This window comes from Neofelis nebulosa, chromosome 8, assembly GCF_028018385.1.
Source record: "Neofelis nebulosa isolate mNeoNeb1 chromosome 8, mNeoNeb1.pri, whole genome shotgun sequence".
Classification (NCBI taxonomy): Eukaryota; Metazoa; Chordata; class Mammalia; order Carnivora; family Felidae; genus Neofelis; species Neofelis nebulosa.
Window position 1 is genome coordinate 52,487,521 of NC_080789.1, and position 27,949 is coordinate 52,515,469.

At 37.6% G+C, this 27,949-nt stretch overlaps 1 protein-coding gene and 1 long non-coding RNA gene across 4 annotated transcripts in view; both read right to left on the reverse strand.

Annotated features, from left to right (window-relative positions):
• The window catches only part of TBK1 (TANK binding kinase 1), a 53,890-nt gene that overhangs the window by 15,496 nt on the left and 10,445 nt on the right, over positions 1-27,949 (reverse strand). For all 3 annotated transcript variants that reach the window (XM_058742139.1, XM_058742137.1, XM_058742138.1), the window contains exons 4-11: positions 27,199-27,328; positions 23,435-23,616; positions 16,178-16,338; positions 13,390-13,500; positions 7,548-7,727; positions 5,112-5,308; positions 4,294-4,352; positions 3,342-3,433 (exon numbers count right to left, since the gene is read on the reverse strand). In XM_058742139.1, coding sequence (XP_058598122.1) covers positions 3,342-3,433; positions 4,294-4,352; positions 5,112-5,308; positions 7,548-7,727; positions 13,390-13,500; positions 16,178-16,338; positions 23,435-23,616; positions 27,199-27,328 — 1,112 coding nt within the window. The remainder of the gene's footprint in view (positions 1-3,341; positions 3,434-4,293; positions 4,353-5,111; positions 5,309-7,547; positions 7,728-13,389; positions 13,501-16,177; positions 16,339-23,434; positions 23,617-27,198; positions 27,329-27,949) is intronic.
• LOC131519286 (uncharacterized) lies at positions 8,025-12,494 on the reverse strand. Its single transcript, XR_009265577.1, has 3 exons — positions 12,469-12,494; positions 11,184-12,236; positions 8,025-10,963 (listed from the first exon to the last, which is right to left on the reverse strand). It is a non-coding gene; the product is annotated as an uncharacterized LOC131519286 (long non-coding RNA).

Consider the following 27,949-nt stretch of genomic DNA (forward strand, 5'->3'; position numbering starts at 1 on the left):
GAAACAAAAGTGAAAATGAACTATTGGGACCTCATCAAGATAAGACGCTTCTGCACAGAGAAACAATCAGCAAAACTAAAAGGCAACTGACGGAACGGAGAAGATATTTGCAAACGACATATCAGATAAAGGGTTAGTATCCAAAATCTATAAAGAACTTATCAAACTCAACACCCAAAAAACAAATAATCCAGTGAAGAAATGGGCCAAAGACATGAATAGACACTTTTCCAAAGAAGACATCCAGATGTCCAACCGACACATGAAAAAATGCTCAACATCACTCATCATCAGGGAAATACAAATCAAAACCACAATGAGATACCACCTCACACCTGTCAGAATGGCTAAAATTAACGACTCAGGCAACACGACTATTGGTGAGGATGCATAGAAAGATGATCTCTTTTGCATTGTTGGTGGGACCACAAACTGGTGCAGCCACTCTGGAAAACAGTATGGAGGTTCCTCAAACAATTAAAAATAGAACTACCCTCTTACCCAGCAATTGCACTACAGTACAGAAAGAGCCCAAATGTCCATCAATAGATGAACGGATAAAAGAGATATGGTATATATATATATATAACGGAGTACTACTCGGCAATCAAAAGAATGAAATCTTGTCATTTGCAACAATGTGGATGGAACTAGAGTGTATTATGCTAAGCAAAATAAGTCAGAGAAAGATAAATATCTTATGATTTCACTCATATGAGGACTTTAAGATACAAAACAGATGAACATAAGGGAAGGGAAGCAAAAATAACGTAAAAACAGAGAGAAAGATAAACCATAAGAGACTCCTAAATACAGAGAACAAGTTGAAGGTTGGTGGTGGGGTGTTGGGTGGGAGGAAGTGCTGAGGGGGTACTGGGCATTAAGGAGGACTCTGGGATGAGCACTAGGTGTTACTAAGTGATTAATCACTAAATTCTATTCCTAAAAAAATATATTTTGATTAAAAAAAATTAACAACAAAGGAGTATGAGAGACAGGAGCTCAAGTTCATAGACCACCAGAGGCTTTCTTTGGTCACTCTCTGTCTCTTTGGATCCTTTTAATTTTGGTTAATTAGCAGGGCAAATATCCCCCATAGTTAGTGGCAGAGAGCTGTATTTCTAATACAAAACTGTTGTGTTTGAAACATGGAACAGATACAGATTTCAAATAAAGTCCTTAATATTGGTGAAAAAAAAAAAAAAGGAAAAAAAATTACTAACTGAAAAAGCTTGCCAGCAGTGGTCTACATTAAAAACCATTTTCAGGGTGCCTGGGTGCCTCAGTCAGTTAAGCATCCGGCTTCGGCTCAGGTCATGCATGATCTCACAGCTTGTGGGTTTGAGCCCCACATTGGGCTCTGTGCTGACAGTTCAGAGCCTGGAACCTGCTTCGGATTCTGTGTCTCCCTCTCTCTGTCTGCCCTGCCCCTGCTCTCTCTCTCTCTCTCTCAAAAAATAAACATTAAAGAAATTTAAAAAAATATATTTTTTTTAACGTTTATTTATTTTTGAGACAGAGGGAGACAGAACATGAACGGGGGAGGGGCAGAGAGAGAGGGAGACACAGAATCGGAAGCAGGCTCCAGGCTCTGAGCCATCAGCCCAGAGCCCGACGTGGGGCTCGAACTCACGGACCGTGAGATCATGACCTGAGCTGAAGTCGGACGCTCAACCGACTGAGCCACCCAGGCACCCCAAAAAAATGTTTTTAAATAAAAAAATTAAAAAAAAAAAAACCATTTTCAAAAAAAACCCCAAACCAAAAACCAACGCAAAACAAAAAACTATTTTCTCATGACTTATTAAACTAAAAGTTAATAGGTAAAAGGAATAAAAGCTTCACGGAGCAGTGACTGTGGTACATAACAAGAACAAGAGAACACGAGAGCTGTTAGTTACAATACCACAAAAGTAAATGGAGTCAACACTCAGATTTTTCCAGAAATTATTTAGTAAAAACAAAAAGCCTTCTTAATGGAAAGAGAAAAGCATAGGCTTGTAAGCTGGATATGTGAACACCTAAAAAAAAAAAAACCCATAAATTTATGAGTTTAACAAAAAAAGTGTCATTCTTTTTTCTTCTTAAAGCACCAGCAGAATGAGAATGATGACATGCTTTCGTAAGAAGGGAAGGATAGGCGTGAGGGAGGTACACATAAACTGTCACAAGCACTAGGCCAAAGAGCATTATGATCCCAGGGAACACGAGGCCATTGCTGTGTGTGTATAAAATTCAAAAGCCTTAAATGATGGTGTACAGAAACTAGAGGCATGATGTTCAAGAGAGACCATTTATTCTCCACTTCTATCAGATGGAAAGAACATCTACAAATCATGAAAAGTAAAAAAAAAAAGGGTGGGGGGCAAATCATATTCATCCACAAAATATTTCTTAGGGTCACTTTCAGGAAAGATAATAGTTAATTAATCAATATTCTGACCCAGAGTAACTATATTAACATGATTTACTTAAAAACAAAAACAAAAAAAACAACAGCTCTTATTGCTTGTCAAGGTGAGTGTGTACTCCACTGTATAATTAATTATACATTTATATGAAGTGTCTCGAACAGGCAAATCTATATAGACAGAAAGCATATGAGAGGTTGCCTGGGGCTAGAATTCTAGAACAAGTCCAGACTATCGTGGATTACAACAATGCCAAAGGCCACCCACCAAGAGAGTGAAATGACAGCTGAGTCAAGTCCTTGGAAAAAGAATTCATTTACCATCACCCTGTACTACAGTGTGGCATAAGTTTTAAAATTCAGATACTATTTGTCCTATGTATCTCACAAGCTGCTGCAGGAATCAAATAAAAAAATAGTTGCTAAATGTTTTATATACCAAATGTGAAACAAATGTATTATAATATTACAGAAGGGGTGCCTGGCTGGCTCAGTAGGTGGAGCATGTGACTTTGGATCTTGCGGTAGTGAGTTCGAGCCCTACACTGGGTGTAGAGATGACTTAATAAAATCTTTAGGAATGAGCCTGGGTGGCTCAGTCAGTTGAGCATGTGACTCTTGATTGCACCTCAGGTCATGGTCTCACAGTTAGTGGGATCGAGCCCTGTGCTGGGCTCTGCACAGAGCATGGAGCCAGGTTGGGATTCTCTCTCTCCCTTTCTCTCTCTCCCTCTGCCCCCTCTCCTGCTCCCATTCTGTCTCTCTCTCTCTCAAAAAAATAAAATTAAAAAAGGAAAGATAAAATCTTTAAAAACCAAACCAAACCAAACAATAAAAAACCCCAAGCACTTGATGCTTCTTAGTCTGAAGAGGTAAAGTATCAATGATGGAGTGGTTACCACTCATTTTCAAATTTCAGTCTATTACTTACATCAACCATCGTATCCCCTTTCGCATTAATTCCTGATAAAGCAGCAAGGTATTGGCAATTTTACAAGCATAACATACAACTCCTGTTATTGCCTAATGAAGAAACACAAATGTCAGTATTTGGTGCAAATTGTGGCACAGGATAAGAAAAACTTTTACAGAAAAATTTTCAAGCTTATATATTTTTATCAGGTTAATTTAAAAACACAAACTACCAATTTCTAAAAGCTAAGGACAGATACAATAAATATTTCAGCCTTAACATGATAATGTTAAACATGTTCTGTCTCAATAGAGAAAATTTTCTTAGGAATTTAACAAAAGATATAAAGAAGAAAAGAGGGGTGCCCAGGTGGCTCAGTCAGTTAAGCGTCTGACTTCGGCTTGGGACATGGTCTCTCATGGTCTGTGGGTTTGAGCCCTGCATTGAGCTCTGTGCTAACAGCTCTGAGCCTGGAGCCTGCTTTGGATTCTGGGTCCCCGCCTCTCTCTCTTTGCTCCTCCCCTACTCATGCTGTGTCTCACTCTGTCTCTAAAAATTAAATAAATGTTAAAAAAAAAATTAACAAAAAAGAACAAAATAATCTGCATTGGGTAACAATTTTTTTTTTTTTTGAACATTGTATTTTTGAGAGACAGACAGGGATAGAGCACAAGCCAAGGAGGAGCAGAGAGAATGGGAAACACAGAATCGAAGCAGGCTCAGGCTCTGAGCTGTCAGCACAGAGCCCGACGCAGGGCTCAAATTCACAAACTATGAGATCATGACCTGAGCCTAAGTCGGACATTTAACCGACTGAGCCACCCAGGTGCCCCTGCAATGGATAACAACTTAAATGAATAATTTCCTAAATCGTATAGGCGTATGTAAAGATAATACATTTTATTGCTTCCATTGTTGATAAGATAATTTTAATTCAGATGTTTACATAGTAACTTAATTAAACACTAACCTTAGCCATGCTAGCATCCCCATCTAAATCGTAACGTGGATGTACTTTAGGAAGGGAAACTGAAATATGAAGTAAAAAAATTAAAATCAGAAATAAAGTATTTTGAATAAATTACTATAGCTTTTATATAGCAATCTCTAAATTAAACATTAACATCTACATTACCCCCAAATTAAACATTGGTAACAAAACTCTTTTATGTTCTTTTCCTGGTTAAAAAAAAAAAAATCACTTGAAGCAAAAATGCTCATTCCTTAACAACTAAGGAATTACCCAAAATATTTCTAAGGAGTTTAGTTCTTTTCTTAGATATATTCCAATACAACACAAGCTCAATGCTTCTCTTTAAATCTAAATCAAATCCCAAAGATCCAAACAGAAAAGTGAAAATCTGGGTAATTTTTTTTTTCACCAGTACAACTAATAATTTAAGATTCCAAAATGTAGATCTAATTTTTCATAGACTCCAAAGCCTGACAAAGTGTCCTATTCACAGTGGACACAATAAATATTGGCTCAAACTTGTGATACAAAAGGTTATTTTGAATGTTAGTAAAATACTAAAAGCAGAGAGCTACAGTAAAGTATACATGACAAACTACCATTTTATGACACAAAATATTTAAGGTCAAATTATGTTCCTATAAGGCTTTTCAATTTTATTACTAGCCTCATTCAACTTATTTACAAAATTTTTAAGTTTTTGAAAATTCTACATTACTGTCCTCATCAATCAACTTTATGAAGATGCCAACATTTTTACAGGTCATTTTTTTTTTTTAATGGCTATGAAGAACACTAGAAAAATTCCAACTTACTTTTCTCGTATATCAATCCTATGGTACTCAGAGGTTCCCGACTCACTACAAAGATGGGATTTTCCTCGGTAGTTTTAGGAAAATGCTGTGCCAGTCTTCCAGGTTCTATAACTAAACGTCGTCCTTCATATACAAGTTCTTGATTTGAAGAAATAATTTTGGTTTGTTTATATACCAGTTCATGAAATACAGTAGCACTGTGTGAGAAAAATGCAAAGGGACAACATTACTGGGATGGAGTAAGAAGTAAATCTGTGTGTGTGGGGGGGGAGGGGAGGTACAACATTTCTTTCTAAGAGATACTTCAGATCACAGCAGGTCTATAGAAACACTGTTTTGTTGATGTGGATACTATAATGTCTATTAAACTGAAAATTGCACAGACCTGTCTATGCAGTAATCCATTCTAGAATACTTTTATGTCTGAACACCTATACTGAATATGTATAAGATACAGGATTCTTCATGTTGAATAATGGGGAGCCAACATAACACAGCACTTTAGAGCAAGGACTCTGGATCAGACTACGTGGGTTCAAATTCCAGTTATACTGACTTGCTGAAACACCTTAAGTTACTTAACACCTCTATGCTGTTTCCTCATCTATAAAACACAAGTGATAGTACCCACCTCACAGAGCTGCTGTGAGGATTAAATGACAAAGAACTCACAGTGGTATCTGTGACGTGACTATAAATATTTGTTGAATGAATTAATACAACCAGGTATTTTCAAAATGATGTTTTAGGGGAAAAAGTAGATTCTCCCTAAACAGATCTATGCAATCAAAGAGACATTTCAGTGGAAAGGCTGTGATCTGGCTCAGGCTTGGGTGGACTTTTTAATGTTCACATATGTTCTTAAAATGAAATAGTTGCCAACACCTAACTCTGACACAGATTTATTCACGCTATTACATAACAAAATAAAGATGAATAATACACATTTAGTCTAATTTTGTATTAATATTATTTTATTCATTATATTGTATTCTTTTATGCTTATATTAACAGTATATTATACATATTACATATTAGTACCTAAAATATTACTTTATCTAATTAATTTTATTCCTGAATACATTAATTGCCAGTAAAGGTTTTATAAGATATCAGAACTGCTATCTGACTCTTGTCAAAGCAGACATTAAGGCACGCAGAATGGGTGTAATGTTTTTTCCCCTTCATTTTATTTTTATTTTATTTTTTTAGTACAAAAGGTGTTTTTATTATAGCACAGGGACAGGACGTGAGGGCAGAAAGAGCTGCCCCCTTCATTTTAATTTTTTTTTTTAACGTTTATTTATTTTTGAGACAGAGAGAGGCAGAGCATGAACAGGGGAGGGGCAGACAGAGAGGGAGACACAGAATCTGAAACAGGCTCCAGGCAGGCTCCGAGCTGTCAGCACAGAGCCCGACGCGGGGCTCGAACTCACGGACCGTGAGATCATGACCTGAGCCGAAGTTGGACGCTTAACCGACCGAGCCACCCAGGCGCTCCGTGCCCCCTTCATTTTAAAAAACATTTGAGGTCACTGTAGACTGACATGCAGTTGTAAGAAATAATACACAGTGATACCATATACCCTTCACCCAGTGTCCCCCAATGGTAACATCCTGCATATGATATATTATTATACTATATGAATAGTGTATGTATCCTATCCAGGATATGGATACTGATATAATCCACCTATGATATTCAGATTTCCTTAGCTTTACATGTAAGTGTGAATGTATTTAGTTAAATGCAGTTCTATCACATAGGTAGATTTTTTTTTTTATAATATAGGTACAATGTGTTTTTGTTTAGGTAAAACAAATGATTACTTCTCCAGCACCTAATAAGGGGTTTATGCCACATATGCAAATAACTACACTAGCTATATTTAAGACTTACGCTTTAATGTTTTTTAAATGATAGGATAGTACTCGTAAATTTTTTTCCTTTTTTTTTTTTTTTTTTTTTGTAAGTCGGCTCTATGCCCAACATGGGGCTTGAACTCAGGGTCACATGGTCTACTGACTCAGCCAGGTGACCCTGACCATAATACTCTTAATAAAACCCAGCCCATTTATGGATTTGTGGATGTTATTTGTGGTTATGTGATTATGTAAGAGAGAAGGCATAGAAACAAAAATAGTCTTATAAAAGTTGCAGTTTAAGAACAAGCTAATTTACCTGTATATTTTATAAAAGTAGAAAATTGATCTTTTTACTCCAAAAATAAGCAAAAAAGAATTTAGTAAACACTCAAACATAATTTCCCATCCAAGTACTAACCAGGCTCAAACATAATTTCCTAAGTGAGAAGTGGGTAGGTACTTTTAGAGAAGCTGAGACATCTTTTCCATTTCCTCTTCTAATTTAGGAAGATAATTACAAAACAAAACACAACATTATGATACAGGATGAAAATATAAAGAGGTACTTACGTATTGTAGCTATGAATATAAATCTTATGAGCTGTCATTTGTTGCAGTGAAAAAACATGAATTATCATCCGATGAAGTATATCACTAGTTTCTGCAAAAAACTGGTCAAAACCCCAACACTTTTCCTGATCTGCCTCAAGGATGTTTGCAAGAACAGGGGTAAGTAGAACTTGAAGGCCCCTAAAATAGTATTGAGAAAGTTACTTGAAGAGTGAATGTTACATTCTGTCCAGATACAAAATCATAATATTTACCAACAAATCAAAGGAATTGCTATTACTTAGATTAATTTAAGATTTAAAAAAATCTGCCAACTTTTCAGAATGTCAGGTAACCTTGGTTTAAAATTACTTGTCAATGCATCAGGAGTTATGGTATTTTTTAAAAAGTTTGTTTGTTTGTTTGTTTATTTAGAGAGAGAGAGAGAGAGAGAGATTGAAAGAGAGAGAGAGAGAATATTCCAAGCAGGTGGCACAGAGCCTGATGTGGGACTCAAATTCATGAACTGCGAGATCATAACCGGAGCCGAAACCAAGAGTCTGACGTTTAACCAACTGAGCCACCCAGGTGCCCCTGGGGTTATGGTATTTTTATGTTAACTTATCTTTTATTGATTATTCTCTTTGATTCGTCTGTTCCCAAGTTTTCTCATTTTTCCAAACACAATCTATATATGTATATATACATGGCTATCCAGGTGAGATCAGTTGATTAGAACCAGGCAGTTATGAGGATAAGATAATGGTTTAATTTCAGGGTTTTTAGTGTCCTTTGGTTTTTTTTTTAAAGTTTATTTATTTTTGACAGAGAGTGTGTGTGAGAGTGAGGGAGGGGCAGAGAGTGAGAGAGAGAGAGAGAGAGAGAGAGAGAGAGAGAGAGAGAGAGAGAAAATCCCAAGCAGGCTCTATGCTAACAGCACAGAGCCCGATGTGAGGCTCGAACTCCCGAACCATGAGATCATGACCTAAGCTGAAATCAAGAGTCAGATGCTTAACTGACTGAGCCATCCAGGGCCCCCCCCCCCCAACCTTTTTTAAAAAGAGTTTATTTATTTTGAGGGAAAGAGAGAGAGAATGGGGAGGAGCAGAGAGAGAGGGGAGGGGAGAGAGAATTTTAAGCAAGCTCTGTGCTCTGTGCATTTAGCAGGGCTTGAACGCAATGAACCATGAGCATGACCTGAGCCGAAATCAAGAGTCAGATGCTTACCTGCTTGAGCCACCTAGGCGCCCAAGGTCAGGCATCCCTTTAATGTCTATTTGTCCATCTACTTATCTAATCAATCTATCAATCTATTTATTTATTTATTTTTGAGAGAAAGTGCACGGGCCTGAGCTGGGAAGGGGCAGAGGGAGAAGGGGACAGAGGATCCAAAGTGGGGACTGTTTCCACAGCAGAGAGCCTGATGTGAGGCTCAAACTCAAGAACTACGAAATTCAGACGCTTAACTGACTGAGCCACCCAGGCACCTCTAATGTCCTTTTAATATGCCTCTCCAATATATAATTTTTTTAAGTTTACTTATTTTTGAGAGACAGAGAGCAAGCCGGGGGGGGGGGGTGGACACGCAGAGAAACAAGGAGAAAATCCCAAGCAAGTTCCTTGCTGTTAGTGCAGAGCCCGATTTGGGGCTCGATTTCCCAAACCATGGGATCACGACCTGAACCAAAATCAAGAATTGGAAGCTTAATCAACTGAGCCACCCAGGGTGTCCCTCAAATATATAATTTTTAATGCTGAATTTATATGCCTTTTGTAGTATACTGCTATTTTTTTTGAAGTATACTTCTTCAGTAAGTAAAATTAATGTAATCATCTGACAATCAATTAGTGCCAATTCAACTAGAGATAATCTTTGACTAGTAGACTTAGGTTTTTTTTTAAAGTTTTAAAAATGTTTTTATTTATTTTTGAGACAGAGAGAGACACAGCATGAGCAGGGGAGGGGCAGAGAGAGAGGGAGACACAGAATCTGAAGCAGGCTCCAGGCTCTGAGCTGTCAGCAGAGCCCGACATGGGGCTTGAACTCACATACTGTGAGATCATGACCTGAGCTGAAGTCAGATGCTTAACCAACTGAGCCTCCCAGGCGCCCCTTGTAGACTTAGATTAAAAAAAAAAAAAAAAAAAAAAAAAAAAAGGAAGGACCTTTTTTCTTTCTCATGCTTTCAATGAATTACACAATATATTCAAATAGACTCTCAATTATGGAATTTCAAATAGTTTTAAAAATATATTCTTGGGACCTGGGTGGCTCAGTCGGTTAAACATCAAACTTCAGCTCAGGTCATGATCTGATGGTTCATGGGTTCGAGCCCCGCATAGGGCTCTGTGCTGACAGCCTGGAGCCTGCTTCAGATTCTGTCTCCCTTTCTCTCTCGGCCTCTCCCCTACTTATGCTCTCTCTCAAAAATAAAAAATAAACATTAAAAAAAAAGTAAAAAAAAATACATTCTTGACTATATAGCAGACACTGGAAAAAATCTTTGTTAAGAGTTTTTAAAGTAGGTAGTGGAGATCTTTTTTTTTTTTTTATTTTGGACAGAGAGAAAGAGAGTGCACATACAAGCGGGAGAAGGGGGCAGATGGCAGGGAGAGGAGTGGAGGGAGAGAGAATCTTAAGCAGGCTTCATGTTCAGCGTGGAGACTAACACACATGGCCTAGAGCCATGACCTGAGCCGAAATCAAGAGTCGAATGTTCAACCGACTGAGTTGCTCAGGTGCCCTAGTAGTGGATATTTTAAGTTTTGACTAACAGGTATCTATTCTCCCTCCTTTTGTAAGAGAATCCATACCTCTCCTCTACTATCTCCCTGTGCAGAGATGGGCATGACAGCCAGGTATGGTTATTATGATTAGTTGGAGGTGAGCAGGTGATAGCATGCAGGTTAGTGAAGTGAGAATCAACCTAGAAGTCTTTGCTCAAACTATCAGGCAAGAAAGTCTGTCTTCCCACTGGGCTTTCAAAGCTTTGAGAGTGTGAGTCTGGGAATGGTAGCAGCCACCTTGTGGCTGACCTAAAGTAAAAACAAATCAGACAGAAGCAGACCTGAACAATTTGAAGAGACCAAGTCTTGATGACAGTCTGAGTCCAAGGATTCAGCTGGGCTTTGAGTCACATACATATGTATACTTTTAATTATAAGGCCAATCTATATCCTTCTTTACTTAAACCAGCTGACTTAGGTTTTTCTCCCTTGTTATCAGTCTTGGCTAATACATATAAGAAGTGATGGTTATCTTTTTTTATAGTTGCTTTATTTTTGATAGTCGTTTTCACTGCTGATTTGTAGTACTTGAAGTCCTTACTATTAAAAAAACCCCGTAAGATTATATAATATGTTTTCTGTTACCTAAGCAATTTATATCAAAGAATTTATAACTCGGTATGCTCAAGACTAATTAGGCAGGTTAAGACCTGCGGGGCGCCTGGGTGGCGCAGTCGGTTAAGCGTCTGACTTCAGCCAGGTCACGATCTCGCGGTCTGTGAGTTCGAGCCCCGCGTCAGGCTCTGGGCTGATGGCTCGGAGCCTGGAGCCTGTTTCCGATTCTGTGTCTCCCTCTCTCTCTGCCCCTCCCCCGTTCATGCTCTGTCTCTCTCTGTCCCAAAAATAAAAAAATGTTGAAAAAAAAAAGACCTGCTACCCTCCTGAAATATGTAATCTGTAGTTCAGATTGTCAAATTACTGATTCTAAGTTTCAGCAATTATTAAAAAGCCAGTGTTCACTTCCTGACCCCTTTACATTTTATGTTTTGCCTGAGATTCCAAAAATGAGTATTTTCTAAATCAAAAGTTAACACAAATCACTATGACAATATGCAATTTCTGTTCCCGAATGAAATGAATGTCTCTTCATAAAGCTGGCTGCATGACCCAATTTTGTTTTGGAGACTTCTTTAAACAACACACAAAAATGAAACTGTCAGAATAGTTTTCAAAAATGATTTTTGAATTAGAACTCTTAGTTTAAATGAATTTCGCAGACATTGAAATATAAAATGATAGGTGATATTTTATTAGCTTATATAGATGATTTAAATAATAATATTCAATATTTAAAATATTAAATATTTAAATTCTTTCTTTTTTTATATGTAGAAAATCATACAAAAAGCACCCACAAATTATAATAGGTAGTTAAGCCAGTAAATCATAACCTGTATTACTTGTGGATTATATAACTGCCATACTCAGGAAAAATGGAAGTTAATTCAATAATCAGAAATTCTATTCTTTCTTCTTTCTTTCTCACTCTCTCTTCTTCTTTCTGAGAGAAAGAGTGTGCATGCACGCATGAGCAACAGAAGGGCAGAGAGGGAGGGAGAGACAGAATCCCAAGTAGGCCCCACACTGTCAGTGTGGAGCTTGATACAAGGCTCGATCTTATGAACTATGAGATCATGACCTGAGCCAAAATCAAGAGATGGATGCTTAATTGACTGAGCCACCCAGGAACCCCAGGAATCAGAAATTCTGAATATTGATGAGTGTTTTGGCTTTATTTCCAGAGTAAAATCTAAAATAATTTACTCTCTACTTCTAATTTCTTTCTCCTTAAATTTTTCTTTGTGATAACAGAATTCATGTCTGACAATAATAACGTTTCTGAGTTCTGGCTACTAAGTTAAAAAAGACCCATCTGAACATTTGGAATGCTGAAAAATGTAGTAGAAAACTATTAATTCTTATCTTTTCTTTTTTTTTTTTTTTTTTATTTTATTTATTTTTGGGACAGAGAGACACAGAGCATGAACGGGGGAGGGGCAGAGAGAGAGGGAGACACAGAATTGGAAACAGGCTCCAGGCTCCGAGCTGTCAGCACAGAGCCCGACGCGGGGCTCGAACTCACAGACGCGAGATCGTGACCTGGCTGAAGTCGGCTGCTTAACCGACTGCGCCACCCAGGCGCCCCAATTCTTACCTTTTCAATAATATGAGTACTTTTTATTTTTTTTTTTCAACTTTTTTTTTTTTTTTTTAATTTATTTTTGGGACAGAGAGAGACAGAGCATGAACGGGGGAGGGGCAGAGAGAGAGGGAGACACAGAATCGGAAACAGGCTCCAGGCTCTGAGCCATCAGCCCAGAGCCTGACGCGGGGCTCGAACTCACGGACCGCGAGATCGTGACCTGGCTGAAGTCGGACGCTTAACCGACTGCGCCACCCAGGCGCCCCATGAGTACTTTTTAAAAATGAAGATAATACTAAATTTCTCGAGTGTTTGGGGCACCTGGGTGGCTCAGTAGGTTAAGTGTCCACTCTTGCTTCCAGCTCAGTCATGATCTCAGGGTCATGAGATCGAGCCTCACATCAGGCTCTGTATTGAGCACAGAGCCTGCTTAAGATTGATTCTCTCTCTCTCTCTCTCTGCCTCTGCCCCTCTCCGCCACTCACTCTCTCTCTCCAAAATAAAAAAATTAAACAAAACTAAATAAACTTCTTGAAGGTTTGTTTTTTAGAACTCTAGTTATTCCTATCTGTATCACCATTTGTGGTCCATCAATATGGATGATCAATATAAAAGATACAAAGGTCCCTAAGCTGGATTCCTACACTGGACAGAATTCTAAGACTAATGATTAGCAATCCTGAAAATGTATGCCTTCTGCCCTAACAGACCTCTGGCAAAATTATGCATATAGATCAGAATCCATCTTTACATTGCCACAAAGACTAAAATCACCTATCAAAGCACATCTAAAACATAGCAAAATCTTAAAAACAACAACATACAAACAAAAAAACCCCAAACCAAACTACACTTAAGTAGCTGTGACTTTACTCATTGAAGATCCCAAACACCAAAGTGCAAAAAAAGAAGAGCTGCATACACCACACTGACCGAGAAAGACTGCAAGAAATAGGCATGTCTCCACTCCAGTCGATTGGTCCATTTTCTGCTTTCTGTACTCCAGATATTGCACCAGAAGGCTTTCCAGTAATTATTTTATACCTTGGGAGGAATAGATGGAGAATAAATTAAGCAGTTCCTCATTGCAGAGCCTATCAATGGGCTTTGCAAAAATATTTCCTCAGTTGCACCTACAATTATCTACTAGACGAAACTTTGTGATTGATGTTCAGAGGATCCATAAAACAATCAAAATACTTTGAATCTGACTGACTGAAGTAGAATAGTGGTTGTATGATTATTTTATATATGCCATAATTAATTTTCATTGGGATCTCAGAGTGCCATATAACAGCAGCTTGATGTTCACAACAAAAATATTAATTTTTTCCATCTGGAAAAATCGAGCAAACACAAAAAAAGTTATGTTACAGAATATCTCTAGGCCATTAAAATCCCTTTTACCCAAATTATCCACAGGCAGTCAACTGGACTGTGAAATCACTGCAGAATGAACAACAGCCTGATTTTTTTTTAAAGAAGACAAAACTATACACAGCATAGTATCAGAAAGATTCTTTGCATACTGAAAAAATATATACACATACAGGAATAGGTGTGTGTACCAAAATTAAAAGCCAAATTGAATTTGATCCTTGAGGTAGGTGATAAAAATAAAGATGACCGGAAGAAAGAGATGGATGGGGAAGCAAAAGAATACTATAAAAGATGCAAGTCAATAAAAGCAGCCTCTTAGGTTTCAGCACTTTCCTAAACAAAACCTGAGAGTGAGGGAGAAATAAAAGTTCATGCCTTCTGGAATACTTTCATCCAGGTGAAAATGTGAAACCTAATATAGCTGTCTTCGATGAATTTATAGATATTATTTTGGGCATAATTTTTTGTTTGTTTAATGTCTACATAAATGTGCTCTGAGAAAAATCATTTTTTCTCTAAAAAGTACAACAAACCAGTAGTACCACTGATTTGGATCACTTGCCTCTTTCCTAAAGAGGCAGCTGGGGTTTCTGCCTTAACAGAGTTTTCACAGAAGAAGGAAATTAATGTGAAAAATAAGGTACATTCACATGAGAAAGGTCTGACTGTGGAGGAGTAAGTAGAGATATGTGAGTTTCATGCAAGAAAAAAGAAATGAATAGAATGAAAACAGAATCCTTAAAGGAGTGCTTAACATTCTTAGAAAAGCTTTACTAATGTTGATAAGATCCATATAAAAGTACATTGACAACATGTAAATGAGACACTGAGGGGGCAACACAGCTATAATGTGAGGCAGATGCATCCTTTGATAGTAAAACAGGTGTTATTACTACTTCAAGCACCTCTCAACGTTCATTATCAGTGTTCCCCAAAACCAGAGTTTCTGTGCATATAAAGAAAGAAAACTCTTCTAATGGTGTATCTGTGCACATGATGACAAAGTTATCAGGTATTTCTAGCTGCTGATGGGTCACATGTTTCCTTTATTAGGGAGCATCATGCTTTTATTTAATCCATTTTTAGGACAGCAAGAAATGCCTCAAAAGCTTTAAAATGTATGTACGACAATAAAACCATGGTAAACTGTTAGGCGCAACTTATGTTCAATGAGAAAAACACAAATTTACTCTCAGCCTTCATTAATGAAGAGATTTTACAAAATGGACGCTGCTGCAAAAGCAGGCTCAAAATGATGTTACACCAAAATCATCACTATAGTAATGGATGTCTTCTTCCCATGAAGAGGTGCTCTGTCCTTGCTGAAAACAGATAGATATCCAGGTTTTAGCAAAAGTCATTATATCAGCTGGTTTTACCTCCTGAAATCAACAAACAGAAAAATATGCTTCTCCCTCAATTTCCTGAGATGAGATTAAAGACTGTATTTTTACAGTTGTGATTATTTAAGTCGTGTTTGCTTACAAAAGGCCTGGTCAAATATAAAGGTCTGAGGGAAAAGGTAAGATTTAAAGAATGATTGGATACACTGGGCTGTCAGTGAGTTACTGTCCCCAAACATTCTCTAAACAACATTCATAACCTCGTAAGTTTATGTGTGCGTGGATTGGCTGTTTCTCAGGAAGCAAGGTCATTCGCTAATTTCTCTCACAATAAAAAGGTGTGTGGTCAGTGTACAGATGTTATATAATAAATTTCACATCTAGAATTCCATCTCTTTTCCTCCATTATTTGGTTTACAACAGTGATTTTACACACAGCAACTATTTTCTAATAATTATGGCAAAACATAAAGGTATAATGTACTAGTAAAATGCATTCAGTCTTTGGACTGAAACCACAACATTAGAAAAAAATTTAATAGTATATTAAATGTTATTTTTGAAATGGTAAAAGAAATCAGATCAGTTCAGGGTAAAAATTTTATTTCTTTTACATCTGGTAATGGTTCTGGTACTCCACAGAAGTACAATTTTTTTCAGTTACATAAAAGAAAATCCCTGATAAGTAGTACACAAAAAGAAATAAACATATATAACATTTCTGAAATATAATCCAGAAAGCAGTGTATTTTTAATGATGGGCCAAAGACTGGATGCCATTTACACTTTGTACGTAAGATATTTTAACACAATAAGAAAAATTATGCCTATGCACTTTATAAGGCTGCACTCTTATTCAAAACCAAATAGCTTAAAATATCAGAAATGATGGCTAAATCAATTTTCATTAGCATATACCTCTAACATATGACAAAACAAAATAAAGCAAAAGTACACTTTAAAAATTATTTCTAATTTTAGATGGAGAAATCACTTACATCACTTCCTTATTCCTACGTGGCCCTTCAAATGGTCTGAACGGCAGTGATCCAGTAGCTGCATGGTAAAACGTTACCCCAATGCTCCAAAGATCAACTGTTGCTCCGTATTTCTTCTGATGATCTTTTCTTAGCACTGCTCTCTCATACATATCAGGATGCTTAAAAAAAAGGATGAAGGAACTAACTTGTGTTCTATGGTATTACACACAAATGGGTATTTAATAATGCCTACAAAGTCCTTCATATTTCCCTAATGATTTCACTTTCCCAACCTGAAAAGACTACTTCATGTCGTCTTTTCCCTCCTCAAACCTCCAACACCACCCTCTTTTGACTCTCAATTTCAATGACCTCACTTTGTCTTTCAATGAGGAAATGTAAGCAAAAGAAATCAATTCTCCCTTATGCTTTTTACCAAACACCAACCTTCTTGAATGTGTCTAGACTCTAGGCCTACTTTCCAGTTATGATGGAGCTAGTCCTATCAAGGGCTAACTTTTCCATCTGTGCTATGGAACCCATACTACTAATGTCTCACCAATTCCAGAAATCAATTCCTGCAATTACCCTTTTTATTTTATGCATCAATTTCCTCCTACTGGATCAGTCCTTTTAGCTTACATACATGCTTTAAGATCTCCTATTTTTTAAAAACCTAAATTGACCTCACGACCCTTTCTAGCTATGACCCAATTCTCTTTCCCACGATAGCAAAACTTCTCAAAGTAGCTGTCCACACTTATAACTACCTTATTTCCTCATCTCCCAAGGAGGCCTATGGTATTAATTACCCATATACTTTAACTCCCAAAACTATTTCCTGCCCTGAGCTCCAGATTCACATATTCTACTGTTTTCCTGAATGTCTAAAAAGTAGCTCAAAATCGGGGTGCCTGGGTGGCTCAGTGTGTTGAGTGTCTGATGTCAGCTCAGGTCATGATCTTTCAGATTGTGAGTTCGAGCCCTTCCATCGGGCTCGCTGCTATCAGTACAGAGCCTGCTTTCCATCCTCTGTCTCCCTCTCTCTCTCTCCCCCTCCCCCACTCACGCTCTGTGTCTCAAAAGTAAATGAACGTTAAAAAAAAAGTAGCTCAAACTTCACATGTCCAAAATAGACTCTTCTCGGTCTTGCTCTCAAACCGGTTTCTTACTAATCTTTATCCCCTAAGTAAGCTGTACCACCATGTATCCAGTTACATATTCCCCAAACCTATCAGGTGGCCTTGACTCCTTTTTTCTCATCTCTTAAATGCAATCCATCAGAGCAAGTCATAAGGACTCCAAGATAAAAATTAAATTTTTTAGAATTATTTCAGAGGACTAGTCTGACTGGGTTGATTGGAGATCTAGTAGGCCAGACAAGTAACTAATATGATGTTAAACACATGACTTTAAGTCCAGAAGATGCTACACTACAGATGTATGGCGTACAGATAAATTCTTTTTAATTAAAAAAAAATTTTCTTTAATGTTTATTTTTGAGAGACAGAGAAAGACAGCGTGAGTGGGGGAGGGGCAGAGAGACAGGGAGACAGAAAAACGGAAGCAGACTCCAGGTTCTGAGCTGTCAGCACAGAGCCCATTGTGGGGCTCAAACCCACAAGCCCTGAGATCATGACCTGAGTCGGATGCTCAACTGACTGAGCCACCCAGGCGTCACCCACCCCCCCACCCCCCAGCAATTTTTTTTAATGTTTGTTTATTTATGTTAATTTTTTAAATGTTTATTTTTGAGAGTGAGAAAGAGACACAGTGCAAGTGGAGGAGGGGCAGAGAGAGAGGGAGACAGAATCCAAAGCAGGCTCCAGGCTCCAAACCATCAGCACAGAGCTTGAACCCATGAACCGGGAGATCATGACCTGAGCCGAAGTCAGACACCAAACCAACTGAGCCACCCAGGCTCCCCTATGTTTACTTGTTTTTGAGAAAGAGAGAGAGAGAGAGTGTGTGAGCAGGGGAGGGGCAGAGAGAGAGGGAGACACAGAGTCCAAAGCAGGCTCCAGGCTGTGAGCTGTCAGCACAGAGCCCAACGCAGGGCTCAAAGCCACAAACCTCAAGATCATGACCTCAGCTGAAGTTAGACGCTTAAATGACTGAGCCACCCAGGCACCCCTGGAGTACAATAAATCTTATATGACATGGCTTAGCAGCTTACAGGTCTAGACAGAGATTCTGACGGACATTTAGTTCTGCAGAATACCACCAGAAGTCATACTTGCTTAGCCTCCTGACATCTGCCTTCACAGAAGTTACGCACCGAAACTTTAAAATTCTTGGAAGATAAAGCTACAAGAGTGTACTCAGGACCAAAGTAGAGTCATCATCCAAATAAAAACAAATGCTTTACGACATTGTGGCATGTGGCTGTGGCCTAAGAGACTGGGAATGAATGCAGGTAACAAACACTATGGGGAGGGTGCTTCTAAATGATGTGGTCTGTGAATATGACTCCAAAGGGTCACCATCCCTGGATTTTCTGTGTGTATAGCAGGGTGGGAGGTGGGGATGGGGGAATCACTCTTTTGGGAAATACATTTTAACGAGAAATCAAGAGGTGATTAGCATGAGGGGTTTGAAGTGAGTGTCTAAACAGATGTCTACCAGATATATGGGGTCTCAGTGGTTTTGCTGGTTCTGTGGCACAGCATATAAACTACTATCCAAAGAAGCACCAGCCAGACCTTTGACACAGTAGCTGGTACTCAGTGTTTAAATGGTGATGTGAACAGACCAAGAGCACCTGTGTATGCCTGATATCCCCTACCACACAAGGGTGCCAAGCTGGGAAGACAAGATACAGTGATTCTAGAAGGAGACAGGGAAATTTCCACAAAAGGTGCAATAAATAATTCTCCCACAGAGTGACTAATACTGGCTTAATATACGCTGGTTACACATGATCTCTGCTCATTGGCTCTCTCCTGAATGTGCTACTTGTGTTTGTGTAGGGCTTCATATTGTTGGGCCTGGGCCTCCACATCTGGAATAGGAACATGAGAAGAAAGCTACTGTAAAGCTCTCAGGTTACATTATTAAGATATCCGTAACAGGGGCGTCTGGGTGGCTCAGTCGGTTAAGCATCCGACTCTTGATTTTGGCTCAGGCCATGATCTCACGGTTTGTGGGATCATGCCCCACGTCGAGCTCTGTGCTGACAGCATGGAGCCTGCTTGGGATTCTCTCTCTGCCCCTCCCCAGCTTGTGTGCATGTACTCTCTCTCAAAATAAATAAATAAATATTTTTTTAAAAAAGAAAAAAAAAGATATCCATCATATTGAAAATGGTGGAAGAAAGAATGTTGAAATTTTCTTTGGACTTTTACAAACAAAGGGGAGAAGATTTAACATCTGGTCTAGGAATTCCGAAATGAGAAAAATTTTCATTTAAATATAAATACTTCTAGATTGCTGAGCTTCAGGCTATTATTTATCTCTTTTCATAACTTCTGATATGCTGTATACGAAAATAGGGCTGGGCATAATCTGAAATAGGAAATAGATTAGAGTAAAATTTCAGCCTAGAGTACAGCATGAACTTGGGAGTTAATTTAATGTTTTGTTTTTTTCCATTTTAAAAGTCTGTTAAGAGGCAAAAGTTAAACAATGATCCTAGGATATGTGAAACATTAATAGTTGATAGTGGACGATCAGCTTCATGAAGGCTGGTGTGTAATGGCTGTTTGTTTTGCTCATCACAGTTACCGGGAAGGGCTACTGGTATTTAGTGGGCAGAGACTAGACGGGAAAGACATCCTGCTGACTAGGGAACAGTTCTGAAAACTAAGCTTCTGATATCCAGCATGACTTCTGAATATTCTGCCAGACATTTGTGGAGGTGGTAAGTCTATTACTCCATCTTATAAATAAATGTAAAATATTTTTGTACACAAAGTATTTTTGTAGCTACAAGAATGTACCTTTATGTAAATCTATTTTTTTTAGTTACAAAATACTAAGAATTATTCACTGGTTTGGAAAATCCTGTCAGTGACACCACCACTTGTGATGTGGGACTCAACAGAACATACAAGTCATCACTGCACTTGCGCTGGAAATGGTAATACGTGCAAGTGTAAGCATTGGATTATTTAATTTGTCAGTAAAGTTATTCCTAGACTTTTATATATTAAATATCTCTGATATTTATTATAAATATTTTCTTTTATATTATTATTGAGGTGATATGCCATTCTCTTAATTAGGCATACGAGTTGATTATATCTAAGAATTTCATTTCAAGACACTGAAGGGAACACTGTAAAACATTTACTACAAAAAGGAAGTGACTGGGGTGCCTGGATGGCTCGGGTGGTTGAGTGTGTCTGACTCTTGATTCTGGCTCAGGTCATGATCCCAGTGTTGTGGGATTGAGCTCTGCGTTGGGCTCCAGGCTAAACATGGAGCCTGCTTAACATTCATTCTTCTCTCTCTCTTTCTCTCTCCCCCTCTCCTTTCTTCCCTGTCTCTGCCTCTCTCCCCTGCTGGTGTGTGTGCTCGCTCTCTTAAGAGAGAGAGAGAGAGAGAGAGAGAGAGAGAGCGAGAGAGAGAGAGAGAGAGAGAGAGAGAGAGAGAGAGGTGTCATACAGAGTTGAAACCACTAGGGTTGTATGTTGTGATGTTATGGCTGGCCTCTGCTTATATCTCCAGCTTCAACTCCTACCCAACCCCCCCCCCCCCCCCACCCCGCTTCACTCATTAAATTCTGCCAAACTGCCATCCTTTCTGTTTCTCAAACTTCCAAGGTCATTCTTGTTTCTAAGCCTTTGCAGTTCCTGGTTCCCTCTGCTTGTCATGCTCTTCCCCCAAATCTTTGCATGGCTTGCTTCTTTTTAATCATCTAAGTGTCACTTAAGATTGAAAGGAGGCTTTCCCTAGCTATCTTTCTCCTGCTAGTTTTTGTTAATCTTATTACTTTATTGTCTTCCCAACACTTTAATTACCTGAATTTATCTTATTTACTTATTATTAACTATTTCCCCACTAGAATGTGGGTTCCCTAGGAGCAGGAATTGTGTGCATGCAGTTCACGGCTGAAGTTCCAGGGCCTACAACACTGCCTGGCACACAGTAGGCACCCCATAGATATTTTTTGGATGAATCTAATCCATTTGTAAGTTTTTGTATTAAAAGATTATCAAAATATAACTAAAAATTAATTTGGGGTTATATACTGTTATATATAACAGTATATACCAAACAACTTAAGACACTAAATTCAGGGCAGACTTAGAATAATATGAATAAACCTATAGGGGCAGTTAGATTTTATTCTCCATATTATAAACTACAATGGCAGAATCTAATTGGAAAAAAGTCACAGAAACCAAGACTTTTTTTTAAAGTAATCTGTATATCCAACAGGGGGCTCAAACTCATGACCTCAAGATCAAGAGTCAGACGCTCTACTGACTGAGCCAGTGAAATGTTCCCATAATCTAAGACTTTTAAGATAAAGTCCAGAGCTATGAGCAATTAGTGATAGCTATATACTATAAACTTCCTGATTACATGTCAAACGTACTGACTTTTTGTTTTAAATTTTTATTAGTGAAATATAATTGACATACATTGTTATATTAGTTTCAGGTGTATAACATAGTGATTCAACAATTCTATACATTACACAAAACTCACCACAGTAAGTGTAGTTACCACAAAGGAAATGAAAGCAAAAATAAACACTAAAATAAAAAGCTTTGCACAACAAAGGAAACCACCAACAAATCGTAAAGGCAACCTACTGAATGGGAGAAGGTAATTGCAAATGATATCTCTGGTAAAGGGTTAATATCGAAGACATATGAAGAACTCATATGGGGGTGCCCAGCTGGCTCAGTTGGTGGAGCATACGACTCTTGATCTCAGGGTTGTGAGTTTGAGCCCCAGGTTGAATGTAGAGAGGTTACTTAAAATCCTAAAAACAAAAATCAAAAAAACAAAAAAACTCCTACAGCTCAACACCAAAAACCCAAAAATAATCCAATTAATAAATGGGCAAGGGACCTGAAAAAAAATTTTCCTGAAGAAGACATACATATGGCCAATGGTCACATGAAAAGATGCTCAACATCACAAATCGTCAGGGAAATGCAAATCAAAACCAGGAGATTATCACCTCATACCAGTCAGAATGGCTAGTATAAAAACAGAAGAAATAACAAAGGGCCTGGGTGGCTCCCTTGGTTAAATGTCCAGCTGCTTAGGTCATTATCTCACAGTCTGTGAGTGCAGAACCTGCTTCAGATTCTGTCTCTCCCCCCTCAACCTCTTGCATGCATGTGCACATGCTCTCTGTCTCCCCAAAATAAATAAACATTAAAAAAAGAGGAAATAATAAATGTTGGCAAAGATGTGGAGAAAAGGGAACTCTCAGGTACTGTTGGTGGGATAGTAAATTGGTACACTGTGGAAAATAGTATGGCGGTTGCTCAAAAAAGTAAATGTACTTACTTTAAAGTATATTTTCTTAACTTTTCCAAACGTTATACTAACTTCACACAAACACACCAACACAAACAGTTTCAACACAGGGCTTTTCTAGCTTTCTAGCAGTTTAAGTTAGATCTTTTAAAAAACATTTCATTTTTGTGTGCTTCTATTAATGGTCCTGTCTTTCAATAACCAATCTCCCTGAATAGAATCTTCTGCTTCAGAATTATAATGAATTTTGCTCTACAGGGGATATTATAACAAGTTTGTAATATATTAACTGCTCTGATCAAAAAAAGGAGCATTTACTAGCTAGATGCTTCTTAAGTGTACATACAGCTTTTTTCTTTTAATATAGATCCACAGCATTAGTAAATTAAAGAACCTAAGAGTGTTAAAAACTTATAAGAATTTTTTTTAAGTTTATTTCTTTATTTTGAGAGAGAGAGAGAGAATGCGCAAGTGAGGAAGGGGCAGAGAGAGAGGGAGAGAGAAAGAATCCCAAGTCGACTCTGCTGTCAGCGCAGAGACTGACGTGGGGCTCGAGCCCATGAACCATGAGATCATGACCTGAGCCAAAGTCAGACACTTAATCAACTGAGCCACCCAGGTGCCCCTAAAACTCATGTAAGAATTTTCAACAGAAAAATAACAGCATCCTTAGAAGCCAATATCTAATTCCCTCATTACACACCAAATTCATTAGAATAAAAAGTTTAAGTTTTGTCCTAAAAGTTACTAAGACATTTTATAGTAAACTGGTTAACCAGTTACCTGTATTTATAACCTATTCATCTTTAAATAAATTACTGATGCATGACTTACCAAATATTCTTCTGTGCCATACAAAGAAACAAACTGTTCATCATCTTCTAATTCTCTAGCTGCACCAAAATCTGTGAGTTTGTACACAGACTGTCCATCTTCCCCTATAACACGCATGATGTTTCCTGGCTTGATATCACGGTGCACTATGCCATTCTCTCGTAGATGGTTCATTCCACCCACTTAATAAAACAAAGGAAATCATAATGTAGGCATCTATGTGTGTGTGCATCAAATTCACAGACATCATTCACTCATATTCACTCAATATGTTTTTCCATAAGTTGGTCCAAAGTCATTTTTACCAAAGAAGAAATAGATAGTATTTATGTTTATGTTATCTCATATTTGAGTAATAAAAAGTTTTAGAATAAGGATCAATATGGTCTAAGGAAGAGTGCAATCTCTCTTAATTAAATATTATCAGGAAAATGGAACAAAATGATCTTAAGCATATGACTTCCTGAATTACTTTTGATTATATACATGTGGGCAATCTGCCTAAACTTAAGAATAATGATTCCTGAGAAAGATACCAATCTTTCGTCATAGTTTCATATTTCTTTACCTTGGGGAAAGAATTCCATAAAAAAGTAAACTGCACTCAATACATAAAACAGTAAAAAAGTAACAGAGGCAAAGTGTCAGACTAGCTTCCAAGAATATTATTTCTCATATGCTTAAAGCTATTCTAAAAAGGCCATTTTCCTTTTTTTTTAAGGGTAGAGGTGGCTACAATGCTGAAATTAACCTGTTTTGGGCGGTAGGCAGTGCCCCTAAATGCTAGTTTGAAACGTCTGACAGCTGACAGATGAATGCCCAAATATAACCTATGAAAATAAGTTTAGAGGTATCATATTCAATTATGAAAACTCAGGGCTACCAGTATACTTGGGAAGTCATTGATTATCTATAACTTCTACTAGGTTAAACAGGCTGCAGCATAGATTTTCTCTCATTTTTTTTTAAGTTTTTTTTTTTTTTTTTTAACGTTTATTTATTTTTGAGACAGAGAGAGACAGAGCATGAACGGGGGAGGGTCAGAGAGAGGGAGACACAGCATCTGAAACAGGCTCCAGGCTCTGAGCTGTCAGCACAGAGCCGGATGCGGGGCTCGATCTCATGGACCGTGTGATCATGACCTGAGCCGAAGTCGGCCGCTTAACTGACTGAGCCACCCAGGCGCCCCGATTTTCTCTTATTTTATCCTCACTGAAAGAATCTCTACACTGCTTCCAATGCCAAGTTCAAGAACTCCCACTAACCTTATGCCTTCTTTTATCACTGGGCTTTACTCATTCCTCAAATACTGATTCATTTCTCTCCAAGAAGATATTATTCTCTTCAGTTGCTATATATATATTTATTTATTTGTATTTTTAAAATAGCTTTCTTGAGGTAAAATTCACATATAAAATTCAGCCTTTTAAAATATACAACTGAGTAGTTTTCAGAAGAGTCAAAGTCAAACAACCATCACTAGTTTCAGAACATTTTCATCATGTCAAAAAGAAACCCCACGCCATTAGCAGTTAGTCCTCAACTCTGTCGTCCCCTCAAACCTCTGGCAATGACTAATCTGCTGTCTCTATGGATATGTCTATTCTGGACATTTCATATAAATGAAATCATATAAATACTGTGACCTTTTGTTGTCTGCCTTCCTTCACTTAGCAAAATGTATCCATGTTACAGCATGTATCACTACTATATTTCTCTGTTTTTTTTAATGTAAGCTCTAGGCCCAACGTGGGGCTTGAACTCATAACCCCAAGATCAAGAGTCACATGATCTATCACCTGAGCCAGCCAGGCACCCCTATGTCTTTTTTATGAACAGATAATATGCCATTGTATGGATATACCACATTTTGTTTATTCATCAGTTGATGGATACTTGGGCTCTTTCCATTTTGCGACTATTATGAACACTCGTGTCCAAGTTTTTGTGTGGATGTTTTTAATTCTTCTAAGTAAATATCTAGCAATGGAATTGCTAAGTCATATGTTTAATCTTTGGAGGAACTGCTAGACTGTTTTCCAAAGTGGCTGCACATTTTTACAATCCCACCAGCTATATAAAGTGCTCCAACTTCTTCACACCCTTGGCAACACTTTTGTTTTGTCTTTTTGATTTTGGCTATGCTATTGGGGATGAAGTGGCATCACTTTGTGGTTTTGATTTGCATTTCCCTACTTACTTACTTTTCTCCATTGCTCATTTTTAAATTGGGTTATTTGTCTTTTTATTAAGTTGTCAGAATAAAAGTTCCTTATTGGGACCTCATCAAAATAAAAAGCTTCTGCACAGCGAAGGAAACAATCAGCAAAACTAAAAGGCAACCGACAGAATGGGAGAAGATATTTGCAAACGACATTATCAAATAAAGGGTTAGTATCCAAAATCTATAAAGAATTTATCAAACTCAACACCCAAAAAACAAATAATCCAGTGAAGAAATAGGCAAAAGACATGAATAGACACTTCTCCAAAGAAGACATCCAGATGGCTAACAGAAACATGAAAAAATGCCCAGTATCACTTATCACCAGGGAAATGCAAATCAAAACCACAATGAGATATCACCTCACACCTGTCAGAATGGCTAACATTAACAACTCAGGCACAACAGATGTTGGCGAGGATGTGGAGAGAGAGGATCTCTTTTGCATTGTTGGTGGGAATGCAAGCTGGTGCAGCCATTCTGGAAAACAGTATGGAGGTTCCTCAAAAAACTAAAAACAGAACTACCCTACGACCCAGCAATGCACTACTAGATATTTATCCAAAGGATACAGGTGTGCTGTTTTGAAGGGACACATGCACCCCCATGTTTACAGCAGCACTATCAACAATAGCCAAAGTATGGAAAGAGCCAAAATGTCCATCAATGGATGAATGGATAAAGAAGATGTGGTATATATATGTATACATACAATAGAATAATATTCGGCAATCAAAAAGAATGAAATCTTGCCGTTCGCAACTACATGGATGGAACCAGAGGGTATTATGCTAAGTGAAATTAGTCAGAGAAAGATAAATATCCTATGACTTCACTCGTATGAGGACTTTAAGAGACAAAACAGATGACCATAAGGGAAGGGAAACTAAAATAATATAAAAACAGGGAGGGGGACAAAGCATAAGAGACTAATAAATATGGAGAACAAACAGAGGGTTACTGGAGAAGGTGTGGGGGGGGGGATGGGCTAAACGAGTAAGATGCATTAAGGAATCTACTCCTGAAATCATTGTTGCACTATATGCTAATTTGGATGTAAATTAAAACAAATAAAATTAAGTATTATGTTGGAAAAAAAAAAGTTCCTTATCAGATAAATGATTTGCAAATATTTCCTCTCATTCTATGGGTTGTTTTTTCACTTACTTGATGTTGTCCTTTGAAACACAAAGTTTTTAATGTTGATGAAGTTCCAATTTATCTATTTTTTCTTTTTGTACTTGTGCTCTTAGGGTCAGATCTAAGAGAGCACTGCATAAAGGTCTTTGGTTTTGAATAGATTACTTTTTAAAAATTCTTGTATTGGGTGGGAGGGAGGGCAGGGTGGGTGATGGATATTGAGGAGGGCACCTTTTGGGATGAGCACTGGGTGTTGTATGGAAACCAATTTGACAGTAAATTTCATATATTAAAAAATTAAAAAAAAAAAATAAATAAAAAAAAAAAAAAAAAAAAAAAAAATTCTTGTATGATTAAATTGTATTTACACAGATCTATAAAATCATGTAAACAAACGTACCCACATCTCGCAAAACAATTAAAAATTCAGACTCTGGTAGTCCATAGGCATTAGATGGCTCTTCTAAAACAGTGTATAAACTTCCGCATGGACAAAATTCCATAATAAGTACTTTATGTCTTGTTGTTGTCTGAAAAAAAAAAAAATCACTGATTGGGACTCAATATAAAAATAAGTTTTTATTATATGCCAATAGTTATCTAATTTCACTTAAATGTGGAATTTATTACAATGATGAAGGCACTGTGAACTGCTTTACCTGGAATTTGTTAAATATTTACTGACCATATGCACATAACAATCAACATCTTGTAAATTCCTACTGGATTTATTTTTGAAGACAATGAAAGCTGGCTAAATCTGAATTAGAAAAATCACTGCTACACCGTTATAATGGTTCTTTGAAAACTATCTTTAATTCCTAATACATAATAGTACATTTAGGACACTAATCTTCTAACAAATCTCTTAACACCTGAAATTCTTCTCAGGACAAGTACTTTTACTTCAAGGAATAGAGTTCTAGCCTTAAAAACAAAAAGATGGCAGAATGGCTGAGTGGTCCCTCTTGTAGCAAAGTTCTAGTCTGCTCATTTGTTTTAAATGTTGATTTTCATGTACCACCGATTGTAAGATATACCATCAATTTCATAACAGCTTCAGAGGGAAAAACAATTCATAACAATTCATAACCAATTTCATAACAGCTTCAGGAACTTGAAAATGTGATTATAAGTCTTAAAATCCAGTA